At 45.7% G+C, this 15,677-nt stretch overlaps 1 protein-coding gene across 4 annotated transcripts in view; it reads left to right on the top strand.

The window, feature by feature from the left end:
- Window positions 1–15,677, top strand: part of LOC126533657 (poly [ADP-ribose] polymerase tankyrase-like) — a 106,510-nt gene that overhangs the window by 1,777 nt on the left and 89,056 nt on the right. For 3 of the 4 annotated variants that reach the window (XM_050180842.3, XM_050180837.3, XM_050180840.3), the window contains exons 2-7: window positions 50–163; window positions 3,280–3,377; window positions 3,955–4,245; window positions 4,765–5,033; window positions 6,739–6,861; window positions 12,118–12,282. In XM_050180842.3, the coding sequence (XP_050036799.1) occupies window positions 83–163; window positions 3,280–3,377; window positions 3,955–4,245; window positions 4,765–5,033; window positions 6,739–6,861; window positions 12,118–12,282 (1,027 nt within the window). In that variant the 5' untranslated portion in view covers window positions 50–82. The remainder of the gene's footprint in view (window positions 1–49; window positions 164–3,279; window positions 3,378–3,954; window positions 4,246–4,764; window positions 5,034–6,738; window positions 6,862–12,117; window positions 12,283–15,677) is intronic. The other variant, XM_050180843.3, reaches the window with a different exon arrangement.

Here is a 15,677-nt window from a genome sequence, read left to right as displayed (position 1 = left end):
TCTCTCCCTCTCTCACAATGTATGTCTGTGCTGGTGTTGTTTGCGGCAGGGTGAAGTAATCAGCAACTGAAACGAGGACAGCATGGAGCCAGCTACAAATGGTTGTAAAGATGGCCCAACTCCACTTCTGGTCCAGAACCATTCTGAAGGAACACCTCAGCAGGTCGGTCTCCCAATGTCATCACCACTTGCGTGGCCACTTTAAAAAAAAAGGGGGGGGCTATACATATTAGCCTAGCACCCCTGTGCTGCAGCATTGTCTGCGTGATCACTAACCTCCACAAAGTGCTTTTCCTTGCTAAATCCTTTCGTGACCCCTTGTACATCAAATTGCTCATTGCCTTTAGTACTTTTCAATATTTACTTGGAAGTGATTTCCTTGCTCATGCCAGATATGAAGTCAAATGCATGAGGAAGTGTGTGGAGGTGGTTTAATTGTAATCTTGCTGTCTGCCTTCGAGAGAATTGACATTTGATTTAGGGTATGTCATTGTGTAGCCACAAACGATGAAAAACAACTGTGAAGCGAATTTTTATTTGGAGTACCGTGTCATGACACAAATCTATGATGAAGCATTGAAATGACAACCCAACACGCAGCATTAAGTCTTGAGATCTCCGTGTTCGGACAAAGGGGATATAAACAAATACACGATGACGCGGTTACTCCGACCACGTACATGGAAATGCTGCTTTAAACATAACGTTTTAACAGAAAAAATTATTTTTAATTTTTTTAGCATACCACTCAGTAATAGAAACTTACCTGGAAAGCAGTTATCTGTCTTGTGGAAAGAGGATATACATTGTGGCTTCATGTTATGTACTCTAGGGAGCAAAAGTGCAGAGGCGAAACGGGAAAAGGGAAAGATTTGTCACTACAGTCTAATGTGAAATTGGGTCAGTACTTTGCAGCTAGTCGAACTTGTAAATGTGGGTTGTAACACATACTCGATTTCGTACTGCTGTCCAGGCCACAAAAATTTTTTTCTTGCTGCATCTCCTTTCTTAGGCTTTAGCCCACGACTGTATGTTACCACCACTTTACAGCTGACCTTTGGAGAAAGCCCATCTGCGGCAGATATGTCACTGTGTGCCTTCTAATATTTGTAAGATCGAGAAGAAAGGGGGTTAACTGAGGGGCTGATTTTATTAATCGTATCATGAGAAGCCAACAAAGACACCATGGAAAACATAGGGGAAATTACTTGCACTTATTAATTGAATTAAAGAAATAAGTTAATGCCAATGAAAGTGGATGCAAAAACAACTTGCCGCAGGTGGGGAATGATCCCATTTCTTCGCATTACGCGTGCGATGCTCTAACCATCTAATAGATCTAATATGTGTATAATTTTGTGCAACCACTCTGTTTAGGTTACAAACTATTTGGTTGGAATTGCAGGCATCTTAAATGATAAGTGTGTGACTGCTTGCGAATTGTTTTGGAGAGAGATGACACAATAATCGTTAGTGTAGAAAAGTCGGATGATGTTACTAGCATGATGGATGATGTTACTAATCCCTAAATACAGTTCCTTTTCCAAAGCTTTACTTGAATGAGTAACGCACCTTTCACTTTGACAACGTAATTAGAAGTTGCCTTATGACCTGTATGTCATCTTTTGGTAGTTTTATCTCTTCGATGCAGCTTTAATGTGTATACTGGGTTCTGAATTTTGGGAGACATTCATTAACTTGTGTTCATTGATGTTAGCCTTTCACATTGGGCAGTACGTGTATTGTAAAAAAAGTTTTAAATACCATTTATGCGGTACATTTTACAGTGCATGCACTCACTGTTTCGAGCCTACTGTTCATCGTATGCTCCATTTTCTTGTTCCCTCCATGTATGCATTAATGAAATCTAATTAATCAATTATTGTGAACAGAATCTACTGTGAATGTGTGCCAGTTCTGTTTGCTGGATGACAAATGTGTTGCAGTGAAGACGCCCGTGCTGGCACATTTTGACATACTTTTCGCTGTACCTGTTGTGGTTAGACTTCAAACCTGGAGAAACAACTTGCATTGCCATTGTGCAGGGTGCTTTGGCATGTTTTGAAGTGTTTGTGCAACTTAGTGGAAAAGGGTGCTTGGCAATATCTGCAAGCCAAAGCAGGTTCAGTGGCTAAATATCGCAGTGGAATGCTTGCATTGAAATGACCGTGTTGCCAGGCTCCACACTACTTTAGTAGTGGCGTAGTTCCATACAGCACATAGCACCTATGTTGTTCAAAAAGGGGTTGGTTAGCTAAAGCTAACTAGCTGATGGTAGCTAGTTACACTGAGCGTGTAGTGCACCTTCAAAGAGTGGCTGGTTAGGTAGGGATAGTAATCTAATGCTACATCGCTATACTTGCCCGTTTGACACAGGTAGTGCAGTCATAGCACTCTCACTCTGTCTGCATGCCTTCTGCAGAATAACTACTTCATATTGTTATGCGAATGAAGCACTTACTGTGTTGACCAATATACCTGGCAGCTCGAGCAAGGGCCGGTTCGTCTTCTTTGTTGGAGCAACCATATGCATCATTCAAGAGGCGCATGTAGCTGTATATTGTCACTACAGCTTGTGGATGTAAAGGCTATGTCAAATTACATATTATTTATTCACCTTGGTGCTGTGCTGTCTTGGTCACAAGTGTAACCTGTCCGCAGTGGCTGCTGGTCGCAGAAACATGGCAATCAGCTCGTTTGGTAGTAAATAGGATCATATCTGCTACGCCTTCCACATAGTAATGGCATCATATAGGGTGACATAAACAAGTATGAGACAACATTACATCTATTTGCATGATGCATACTTTCATATGTGGCGCACTATTTTTTGGTTGAAATTACGAGCAGTGAGACAAATTATCCTTTGTAGCATTGCATGCCATGTGTGAAACAGACTACTATGGTATGAACAGTGCCGTTGCATCCTCTACAGAGAATTTGTGCAGACTGCTAATATTTGCTGTAAGTTTTCGAATACCGTGCGTGCTGCAGTGGCTCGGTGACTGTGGTGTTCTGCTGTCGAGCGCAAGGTCATGGGAACGATTCCCGACTGCAGCCGCCTAGTTCCGACGGGGGTGGAATGCAAAATGGTTTTTTACTTAGATTTAGATGTACTTTGCGGTTGAAATTAATCCAGAGCCCTCCCCCACTGTGGCGTGTTTCATAGCTCGTGCGGGACTTTGGGATGTTGGGAACTCCATTTTGGGAACGCCACAATTTGATGCGATTTGTTGAAACTGCCACTTAAAAAAACAAATTTCTTAACTTCACTTGCAGGAAAAGAAGTCACCTGAAAAGCATGGCACAAAGGCTGCAGTAACCCAGGATGCACCCGCCGTCACTTCGAGAGCAGCTCGTCACGCCAATGCAAACAGGTCAGCTTCACCAAACACGGTGTTTGTGCTTTCTTTGCTGTCTGGTTTACCGTCAATGGGCATTTGCATTTTAACTCATTCTAGCACACTGTTCCGCTGCAATTTCGTTAGTTTGGGCTGCCTTGTATTGAAATGTCTTTTTTTGTTTTCTGAAGTGAATGCTTTTTTTCTTTTTCCCTATATACATAAGGTAAACAGGACAAGGTAAGAGGATGTAATACGTGGCACTCCAATACATTCTACTTTTGCTGACGATAGCTTATGTCAGACACCTTAGTCTAGACACCCAGTGAAGGTTCAGTAATCGTATTCCTCTCAAAGACCTAATGTGTTTTGCATTAAGGATATTTGAGGAACACTTGAAATAGGCAGTCCAGAAGCCAACAGGATGAAATTGTGGCGTAGTACGCAACAGCGACGACAACTGAAAGCACTGTCCACTTGCTGCACAACAGTACTTTCAGGACAAGGTGCATTATTCGAATGCTCGGTGTGGGGCAGTGTTCATGCTCACACCGAGCACATCATGCCCCCCCCCCTCCCCCCTCCCCACGTGACAAATTCCTTTCCTTTGCAGCAAAGCATCCTCGAAAAGCGGCACAGCATCCGCTGCAGCATCTACGGGAAGCAAGGCTGCATCAGCTGCGGCACCAGCTACTGTGGGAAACTCCGAAGGCGCCACGCCTTCAGCAGGAAGTCGCCGAACCTCACGCAACTGCGCCCCTGGTCCCACCGCTGGGGCCTCCGCCACCGCCGGGCGGGCGCCAGCAAAACCACCGCCTCGCGAATCCTCTGGCAGGCGAGGGGCCGCAGCTGCTGCTTCCAGCACTGTGGAGAGTGCAGCGCCCACCAGCAGCTCTCCGCCTGCGTGAGTGATGTTTGCCGTTTACAACAACTATTTTCTTGCTCCATAGCTTCTTAGTTTTCTTATGCTGGTGTTTCAGGGACCGCTCGTGCGTCCGTACGTTTAGTTTGTTTAGTTTAGCCAGCATTTAGTTTTGCTTTCATCTCGTGGGCTGGTTCCATTCATGTGCTGCTAAAATCTGATGTCTGTCTGGTTTCTAATCTCTGAAAGGGTCACCGCTAGATGCCCGCTTGTCCGTTGCTCACAGGAGTGTGATTACATGTGCTCACACAGGTGGGCGCTGGTGTATACAAACGATGCCACCATATACAAATGATGCTGCCATGCCTGCATTTCTTTTCTCGAGACTCTGCTCGCAAAAACATCTTGGCGAAAAAAACTTGACCCTCAAAGGGTTAAACAAAAAAAACCCATGTGGTCAAAATAAATGCGGAGTTCCCCGCTATAGCGCGCCTCGTAATCGGATCGTGGTGTTGGCACATGCAGCACGCAGAATTCGTTTTTCTCGCCTCTTCACCGCAGGGCGGCAAAGGAAGCCGACACCACACCGCCTCCTCGGAGAGCCCGCAAACGCGAGAGTCCGCGGTCGCCAGGCTCCTCGTCCGACACGGCGGGCGGTGGTGGGTCGGGGCGGGCGAGCAAGCGTATGCGGCTACAGTACCAGCCCTTCCAGTCGCCGGGTGTGCTGCCCACACTTGTGCTGCGCACCAGCTCTCCCAAGGCGCCCCAGCAGGAGGACAAGGTGGTGGTGTTCCAGAAGGGCGAGTTCCTGGCCGTGCGCAACGAGACCGGTGAGTGGGAGGAAATGGCGGCAAGGGGGCTGCGTGGTCGATCCACTGGACTGCGTAAAAAACGCAACCTTGAATGTGCACTCGGAGAAGGACACGAGTGCACCCTTGCAGCTGGTTGCAAGCTTGCACCCGTGACGTCTTTTCAAGTTGTGGTGTTGCCAAAACAACTGGCAAGGAGGCATGACCGACTGTGCGGTTTCCGAGACATATAACCCCATAATTTAGTAAATTATTAACCGCTTCTGAGACTTGGAAGAGCTGGGTTTGTCCACACATTTCTGGTAGAAGAGGGCAAATATCTACTTTTTCGAATACGAATAGCAAGTATTGAATATTGAATAGTCAAATCCAGATGCATATATTTACAGCAGGAATGATCATTTCGGTATAATTAGGTACCATAGTTGTACTGGCAACCTAAAAGGAAAAAGCAAATTTTAATCAGTTTTATCCGCATATCAGATCTTTTTGAAAGAGAAAGAAAAAGTTGCTAAAGGGCATGGTGTGGTATACACAGGGAGAGAAGGGCCCGTTGCAAGGGAAAGAGCACTGGTTGTTATGTAAAAGATGAAACTGCTACATCACTAGGCTGCAAGAAATGCTAAAAGGCAGACTACAAGCAAAAATAACCTGCTGCCATGTTGGCTCCGGCCGCAAAACCTAAACAAAGCTTGCATTACCATTTTTATTTCTACATTGCTTCGAAAACTTCTGTTATGGTTTCACTTTTGATAACTTGATACATTGTTTAGCAGACAGAGAACAGTAACCCGACTTTAACAGTTAGTTACTGCAAAATATTTGGTTAGTTTCGATATTTGAAAATACCGAATAGTTCATTTTCAAATCAGAATATTTAGTGTGTAATATTTGGTTCGTATTCGAAACTTAGAATATTCGCCCACCACTACTTTCTGGTAAAAACTGCCAAGGATTAGCTCAGCTCGTCAGTTGTACTTTATTACTAAGTGCCGGGTGAGTCTTCAAATTTTCTGCTTTAGGAATTACTCACATGTGCCCCAATGGCCAGTTAATGTTTGTGGGGGCAAATGGCGCTTGCTAAAGTGCCACTTGTAAAACGTCTGATCTCTTTGTAGCTGCTATAGCAATTTGAGTTCGTGCCTCGGTATAATGAATTATCAGATATGTTGAAGTAAACCTAAGAAGTTCCTTGCTGATATCAGTCTGCAAAATGTGCTTATAACAAATGTCGAACCTAAGGAAGGTAGTTTCGTGTCAGGTGCGACTTCTTTGTAATGAGGTTTGATTCTGCCTAGTGTTTGCACTGGTTTGTGATGCCTTTTGTCTGAAGCCTCTTGTGTGTCATATGTCTAATAATAATAATAATTTAAAAAAAACTGTGAAAAAACTTCACAAGAAGGTACAAAGGTCTGTACCGAAACATCAGAGGCCGCAACTGTCATTCACTGAGCGCATGCTAGATTGCACCCACAATACCTTGCCACAGCAAGTACAAGACAATTCACAAAGAGTATGTATAAGTTGGCAGTAGAACCTATCGCAATTCCTTTACGTCAGTTTCGTTGTGAGGAGCTTTTATATTTTTTAACATTGCTTAGTACTAATTTTGAAACTTTTGACTTGAGTAATGTATAAGGGTGAAAAGCAGGGCTTTACTTGCTCCTTGCCCGTTGTGCTCCTTCTGCTGGTGATGATGGTAATAAAGGAATGTCTTCTGTTGTAGGGAGCTTCTATGTATGCCGCACTGCACAGAACGTCTACAAGAGCAGCAAGCGCTTCAAGATCCAGTGGCTGAACAATGACAGCGAGCCAGATATTTACGCTCCTGACTTTTACGATAACACGGGTGAGTCGCTGTCATTCCAGTTTTTTCGTCTTTCTTCGGTTTAAAACGTCCGCAGAAACCAAGGAATTGTGAGGTGCCACGCTGTAGCTGACTGGGTTTTGAAGTCCACACATTCTGTATGCGGGGGAACCTGGAATGTACAGCATGTTCCGTATGTTTGTTTGTTTTAGCTCAAATTTTAAGAAAAAGAAAACTATGCTCGTTTTTTTTTAGCTCACATTTTAAGGAAAAACTGTCTGGAGCATATGGCTCCGTTCGGCCTGCTCACTTAGATTATCTAAGAAAGCAGACATTATATTTACCCAGATAAGTAAAGAAGCCCTAAATTGTAAGACTACTCCAATTTTCATATTTAAAATTTAAAAAGAAACCTGAAAATGTTCAAGTGAATATACAGTTGAACACGGATGTAAAGAAGTAAGTTTAAAATCTTGATTTTTTTTTTGCATATATTGGCATGCATACTAATAAATACCATATTTACCCAAATCTAACGCACCTTTTTTTTTTCCTGTATGTTACAATCCGATATGAAACCTAAGCCTCGTTTGAGGTGTTGGCAACAGCTTGTTAGAGCTGTAGGACGCAGCGTCATTGCCATCACAAAATGGCAACAGAGCACATTTTCGTGGAGGTTGTTGTGGGTTCACTTCGTGCTCTACTACGATTGGAGTGGTATTCTCACTCAGTCACTTTCGGTGATACTTCGGTGCGACGAAGCACCAGATGCCTTAGTGTTTCTGGTGCTGTTCCTAGCTCACTTTCTCTTGGCCACATACTTTGTCAAGTCTGATGCAAAGTACCATATTTATTTGATTCTAAGGCGCCCTGAATTGTAATGTGCACCTGCTTTCCGTGACCAAAATGAAAGAGAAAAAGAACGCCCTGGATTGTAACGCACACCTGTTTGCTGAGACCTTAAGAAAGAAAAGTCCTTTGCGAAACCGCGCACCTCATTTTTTCATCCAGAAATACAACTTTCTCTCATTTGGAAAAACAAAGATTTAGTCCCAGTACACTAAAGTTGTGATTAATAAGAAGTCGGTTTCGCCCAAAAGGCAAAGCATCAATTGCAATTGCAAATTAGTGGACAGCTATACGAAGTAAGCGTACAAGTTTTATCGGCTGTATAAACTTGTAAGCATTTACTTATAATTAACAAGCACGGTATCACGCGGCCACAAGCAAACACGAACACGCCTCACTCAGTGACCATGAAAACCCGCTATCAAAACGCTGGAGTGAGGAAGTGCATTATCAGGAGCAAGTGAATTGACCTTAGTGCTGCCTAGACACGTAGACCCTGTCCTCATCGCAGATTGCTTTCGAGATAGGGGCTGCGCCGTGCGCAGCAGCCGCTGGAGTAGAACGTCTCTCCTGTTTGTGCCAGTCCTGCACACAAGTTTTGTGAACTCCAAAAATCAGTGATGCTGCTCGATATCAGTCCGTCTCTGCACACGTGATCACATTCCTTTTGATTATGGCATGATGATGAACTCGGCGCGTCTTCGCAGTGGAGACTTCCATGCTGACAAAGCAAATGCAGAAAACGGGAAGAAGGATGGATGGTGGACTAACCTAAGCACACGTGAAGGAAGCTATGGCAGCTAGGCTCGAAACGCACATGAGGCAGGCATATCGAAGCGCCAATGGAGATATGGTAACGCAGATTTAGGCCCGCACTCGATTCTAATGCGCTTGCAATTTCTAGGCCCATTTTATCGGAAAAAAAGTGCGGGCTAGATTCGAGTAAGTACGGTAATGTAAAATCTTGCAAAAGTGATAGTAGTATCTCTAAAAGTGAGTAGTATCTCTAAAAGTGATCGCTTGGGATACTGCCTCTGTGCACTTCGTATTTGTGGCCAATGTAATGCAAATAAGGATGACAATGCACCTCTTTCATGAATGCTAAAATAAAAGAAAAATTCTGTGAACGTTAATTCTGCACATCTTGCTTTTTTCTGTTTGCAAACATAAGGAAGTGCTGTCTTTTTATTCTATAATCCAGGGGCATATTACATTCAGTTGCACTTTTATTATGTTACTTTAATCCCACGAAAATTAGGTGCAGGCTTGTATCGGGTAAATACGGTGTTAGATATACAGTGAAACCACGTTAAACCGTAGTCGGTCGGAGCTCGAAAAAATTACGTACTAAACGGTAGTACTGTTTAACCGAAATAGCATGAGATCGCCCACTTACCTGTCGAAAACGAAACTCAGAGAGAGTGCGATGAAAGGGGAAAAAAACATGCAGTATTTATTCACTTCGCGCGACATAAGTGTTAGTTTCGTTTGATGCCGCGGCGGCCTAGCACGACGACAGCAGCCTCAAACTTACTCAAGCTGCGTGCCAGCTTCTCAGCCAGCCCCCCTCCTCTCAGCAAACACTCGCACGGCAGATTCCTTGTTGGCGTTACGTATTCTCCGTGCACGCGCGCATTAGTGCTGCATAAGTCCCAAGGTGCCTTTTTCATTGCTGGGTGCCGGAGTTTGGAAAACTTTTCGTTTGGAATAGTTACGTTATCGCTCCCCTATTCTCGTTGCGACGATTGCATTCACGAGGCTGACGTAACGCCCAGCTTCTGCCACTGTCGGGCCTGAATCGCCTGTGCTGTCGCTTTCCGTGTCGTCCTCATCACTGTCGCTAGTCAACACTTCGGCAGCAACAGAGGCAACGACGGCGAAAAGTCGAACCTCGTAGCCGACATCTATTCGCGGTCGAAGCAGCGCTGCCGAGCAACTTCGCATTCCAAATGCCACACACTGTAGTCAACAGCAGATCCATGTCGCGGGCCAGCGCCGACTTCTTCGGGTCACGTTCGATAGCACGGACAATGTCTAATTTTTCTTCTATGCTGAGCACCTGGCGTTTTTTTTTATCCGAGCTTCGGCATGACGCGAGTCTTCAGTTGCACGACGCCACAACGCTCTCTGGCACGGCGTCGAAATGATGTTGATGTTGATGCGGATTCACGTGCAAACGCACAGGGCGCTTGGAGGCCGTTGTACCGATCTCTGAGGCTTGTTCTGGCGGACCGCCCGGTGGAGACGACGCACCGCCGTATTTGCGCGACGAAAAGTGGAAACTCTACGTTTTAACCGATGCATACGCAATAAGCTGGTACGGTTTATGCGGATACAAAATACATTATGTTCAATGGCCGCTGAGTCGGGGAATTGACTTTACTACTTTTAAACCGAAACTACTGTTTAACCCTTTGAAGGTTTTCGCCGTACATGTACGGCGGCGGTTTTCTGTCCCGCAAGGTCTCTGCCGTACGGGTACGGTTCCGACCCTCCGTTTGAAATTTCGCGCCATAATGACGATGCTTGCTCACTGGGAGCTGCTGCCACCTCTTAGCACTTACAAGATGCGTTTGAAATTGGTGCTACTTTCTTGGGGAGATAAACAGAACTGATTGCTAGCTTCAGCGCGTCGCTCAGACTGCGGCAACGCCCCTTTGGCGGTTTCGGTTTCGCCGCGTGATCGCAACGGAAACGCGCGAAACGTCATTTTTTTCTTTGTCGGCACTCTCTTGCAGGGCGGTGGAAGTTGATTTCTATCTTGATTGGCGCTGCTCTTAGCTTGTTTATCAGCGGCGTCCGCGAGGTATTCTCTCTCTGTGGCAGCGCGCTTTCGCGGTTTCGGTTCCACCGCGTGATCGCAACGGAGGCGCGCGAAACGTGATTTTTCTCTTTATCGGCACGCTATCACAGGGGCAGCAGAAGTTGATTTCTATCTTGATTGGCGCTGTTCTTAGCTTGTTTATCACCGCCGCTCGCGAGGTATTCTCCCTCTCTGCGGCAACGCGCTTACGCGAGAGGGTGCCTCAGACCTCTGCCCAAAGCAGCCACACGCAGAGATGTCATGTGTGCGCCAACACAACTCCTCGCTCCGAGAGAACAGACACGCATTTTAGGTGTGCACACCGCGATAAGGCGCTATGCGTAGACCTGTGTTTCAAGGAGTACCACGCTCGGAAATACTATTGAACATTTTGCAGTTCTGAGTGATGCCGACACCAAAATACTGTTCCTAATTATTTTTTACTATTTATTCCTGACTTTATACATTTTGTACATTCAAGATCCGCAATAAAGTAATTTGACCACCTCGGAAAGTTTTTTTTCAAAATAATTCGACCCTCAAAGGGTTAAGCGGGTACGGTTTAATGAGGTTTTACTGTAATAAATGTACTTTCATGTCGAATACAGCTTTGTTATAATGAGCTTTGACTCTATACAGTCGTGGACGGGTTTTTCGAACTCCAAGACTTTGGCCTTGATGGACATGCTGGACTTCATAGTTGCACCGTCAGGGTTCCCATAGAGCTAATGCATTTTTGCGACCGATTTTTTGAACAAATTTAGGGCCCAATGTTCAGTTTTCCGGACTAAATCGCTCATTCCGAGGCACACTACCCCATCTTGAGGGCCGCCATGTTGTATTTCCTGCTCGCTTGGCCACTGCTGTGTAGCCTCCAGGCTCATACTTTCAATAGAGTGCGCCCGACATCCTCCCGTCTTGGAGGTTATGCTCACTCTTCCTTGGCTGACAAAACGCTCCAGGGGATGGCACAATTTCTTTTTTATTTTTTCGGTTAGCACTAGCATTGTAATCTCCTAATGTGGGACCCCCCCCTTTTTTTAAATCTTTTGGTTGCTTTTTGCATATGGTGTGTGAACAGAGCACATGTGTCTTGGAGATGATGTCACATCTTTGTGTGTATGTGTGTGTTTGTGCGGCTTTGCATCTATGTGATTGGCACCACCTCGTATGCCTTCGCGAGAGCCAAGTGGTACGAAAAAACGTGGCTTGTTTTTTTTTTTTTTTATCTTCATGGCGATCTCCGGCAACAGAGATCACCAACATGGTAATGCTCTAGTCCGACTGCATACGGAGAAATTTCTCTTGCACAAATCCAAGCAAATCTGATCGCCTTCAAGCATAGTATGAGGCAGGGCGTTATTAGAGTTTTCTTTAAGCTGCTCTAAGCCTAATAAATTTGCCATTTGCATGCCATTTAGTAGTAAATTTTTCTGTAAGTGTTCGTTCGAATCAAGCAAATACAGTAACTGCATGACAAGTCATAGTTGCCAAGTTTTCTTGTTTAAGCTTATCTGTCACCCTGTTTATGGGCCATCTTTTTTAGTGTCATAGCATCATTGGCACTTGTCTTTTACATTCTTTGATGTTTCACCCTACAACATGGATGGGCCCTTCACCACTGACATTGGACTTCCCCTGTGCAGATTTTGAGTGCGTGCTGACCAACCTGCGGATGCGGCGTGTGGACAGGGGTCGCTACTTGTTGCCGGACGAGGAACGCAAGCGCACGCTCAATATCCTGCAGAGAGCGCTCAACGTGGAGAATGGTATGGATATTCCAGATCCTCGGCAACTAACCATGGACGGAGGTTCGTATTCTCGGTACACTGGTCCACCCGTTTCTCTCGCCGCTTTTTTTTTTCATCCCCCTTTCACCCTCTTTATTTTTTTCATCTTCTTTCCGCATTGCTTCCATCATCCCAGTCTGCTGTACGTTTGCGTGTCTGGTGGTTTTTTTTTTTCTTTCTTCCCTACTCCCAACATGTGTAACGTGTGTCGGTGTTTTGACTACTCCTGGCACCTTTCCGCTGCTACTCCCTGGCTAGCTGCTGTGTGTGGCCTGGTTGGGTGCACCCTTAGCTACATGCTACTCTACGGCTACCCCCCACGTTGCTTGCGTCTTCGCCTGTGTGGATCCTCCCAAACCCCCCGGGAGTCTTGTAAGGTAGATTCACTTGACGGACAGAATCGCCAATTCATTCCGCGAATGCAACGTGGCGAGGTTTGGTGTGCACCAGACTCTCTGCCACCGCAAGCAGCTCTTGTCTTTGGAGCCCTCGTGCATGGTGAGATTCGGTGCTAGTGAGCCAAGTCCTATTTACTCTGTGGGCAATGCTTTGGCGATTCGGTCCGGCTGGTGAATGCAGCTTTTAACTGTGCATCGTCTCTTCTGCGGAATGTAGCCAAAATTCAGCCAGGGCACGTCTAATTACGAGCACCACCCTTTTGACAATGCAGTGAAATTCGGCAGGGGGAGGCATTGGCCAGACCCTTTTCTTCTTTTTTTTTCTTTTTTCTTTTTGATCATTGGTGGGAACGTCTCAAGTTGAAGCAAGGTGCAACTTGGACATCTTAATAGCCAGTGGTCTACAAAGTCTTAAAACATCTGACTGTTATACTCTATGAAAGCGCTGAAAACTGCTGTCAAAATGATCATGTTGCATGCCCCCTGCCTTTGGCTGCATTCCAAAGGATTTGTGAATGAGGTGTCGGCGTGAATGTGGCATGATACCGATGGTGTGTGTGATCCAGGGTTGCGCAGACGTGCCATCTCCTTTGCGTGTCTCTCTGGCAGTCGCTGTGCGCTTTTTGTTGTGAATGGCCAAAATCTTCAACCTCATCTGGTTGCATTGTCGCACAGCTCTCGTTGAAAGTGGGTGCTGTGCCGTGTTGCCTTTGTGCTTGATGTGAAGAACCCAACTTCTCCCCCCTGTATGCTTGCGAGTTTTCTTGGATGTTTAGTCTGGATACAACTAGAGTGATGAAATCTCTTGCATGTTGTGCATGCCATCTAGTAGGCATTGCGAACCAACATGGAAGGAAGTCCCTTGCCGATCTGCCAGTTGCCCAAACGTTGCCATTGCGGTTAACCGGTAAGATGACGTGCATCCCGGACCCTGCCAGGTGCAGATTTCGTTTGTATCAACACGCGACTGTGTGGCCGATATTACGATCCGGACCATCTGCTGATAACTGCTGGTGCTATGGCGCACAAATATGCGATGCCCGACACCTTCGGGCCTTGTTCAAGAGGTAACGGGCAAAGGTTATGCTTCTCTAAGGCCCTGGCATGACCTGTGGTGGGGACAGACACTGATGACATGTTTAAAGATGCAACAGCTTGGCAATGCAGATTATCGTCGGTGTCTGCCTGTACCTGCACATGCCAGAACTGTGGTTCATGCCCGGCACAATATATATGTAGCCTGGCGACGTGCATCTCCTTCTTTGCTGCTCAAGCTCATGCCCTTAATTGTAGAAGCAGTTATCAGATTGCAGGCACAGTACTATCGGTCACACGATCGTGTGGTGCTACCAGCTGACCTGTGCTGCGAGCAATGTGTTGGCAAGGGCAAAAGTTTGTTTTTAAGCGCTGTCTCCATTCCAGTTCACACAAGTGGAAGTTTCACTCGTAGCAATTTACTTCTGACGGGCGCTCTCATTCGCGCTTGAAGGAACCCTGGTGCGCGCATTTGGTTTCCTGCCACATTTTCTTTCACTTAGATTTGGGTTCTGGGTTTTCTGGTGTCTTGTGAGCTGTTGGAAAGGTCCCGTATGCAGCCTTAACTTGAATTCGTAGTCATTGCAGCCCATCTCGTTCACTAGTTCTTGGAATTGACTGATCTATGCGTGGTGAGAGCCAGGGAAGCACTCGGCACTTCATCACTTGTGTTGGGGGCTCAGTGGCTGTGGTAATTTGCTGCTGAACACTAATTCCCCAGCTTAGTTCTCAGCTGTGGCAGTATTCCTGTAATTCCAGTAATGGCATTCCAGTAATGGCAGGATGCATAAATGCTCGTGTATTTAGGTTTGCATTCAAACCCTAGGTGGTTAAAATCGACCTGAAGCCTGTGCCATTGGGGCCGCTCCGCATAGCACAAGTATTGCCCTCTATTTTTAAAACTCCGGTCGGTCTTTGCAATGTCGCATAATTAGAAGCACCAATCTCTCAGCGCCGAAGGCATTTATCAAAAGGCACATTTTTTTTCTTCCTTCGAGGAATTATTAGTTGTCAATCCTGCCAGCCACGTTGGTCCAGCGGCTATGTCACTTTGCTGATGAGCTTCTGGTCGTGGGTTAAGTTCCCGACCACAACAGCAGCGTTTCAATGTGGTTGCAGTTCAGAAATGCTCATGTACTCAGTTTTAGGAAAGAACTGCTGGAAGTAGAAGTCCATCCGGAGCCCTCCACAATGCAGTCTCGGGACAGTGAACTAATTTTTTAAGTTGTTGGTCCTGGAAATGTCATTCTTGTCCACTAATGTCCTTGGCATGAATTGCCAAATGACTTGTTCCTTATAGTAAGCATGCGGCAACTGTTGTTGTCCTACTCTTCCTTGAATTCGTGTACACCTCTGTCGAGTGACGTGCTGCATCTCTAAAGAGGTTGATGGCGCATGTTCAGTTGGCCAAACCGAACCTTTGCTGGTTTTGTGTGTACGTGAAAGGTTTGGGCACATTCCTCCTTCCTAGAATTCCTTCGGGTCCTGGGTACAGCTTTGGGCATCGTGCTGTCAAAGTCGGTCGTCCTGGGAGCTGTTCGGGTAATTCACTTCCTCTGTGTCAGGCTTTGTGGAAGTCTGCTGGCTTCTTTCTTTTCCTTTTTTTTTTTTACTTCTTCTTCGGAGTTCACACATTTCTCTTCCTATTGGGTGGACAGTGTTTACCGAGCTGGGTGTGGCTGGTTGGATTTCTTGCCAGAGTTGACTGCTAAAGCCGTGGAAACGATAATCATTTAACTAAGGTTTTACTAACATGCAAGTCGGCTGCATTAGCACAGCCCACTCTGGCTTATCATATAAGGCAGAATTTATTTTGTTTTAAAGATTGTTGTAACTGCCAACCCAGGTGGTTTATGTTGTAGCACAAGCTGTTAAACGTGTACCATGTTTTCGGCAGAGTTAGGGGAAAAAAAAATAAGATTGAAGACTGGGCATTTGACACAGTGATTTTTCCAGCAATTCATTATTCGTAGTTGGGGACAC

The sequence above is a fragment of the Dermacentor andersoni genome, chromosome 7, assembly GCF_023375885.2.
Source record: "Dermacentor andersoni chromosome 7, qqDerAnde1_hic_scaffold, whole genome shotgun sequence".
Lineage (NCBI taxonomy): Eukaryota > Metazoa > Arthropoda > Arachnida > Ixodida > Ixodidae > Dermacentor > Dermacentor andersoni.
The sequence above is the reverse complement of the archived record's forward strand: the minus strand, read 5'-3'. Positions and strand labels throughout refer to the sequence as shown.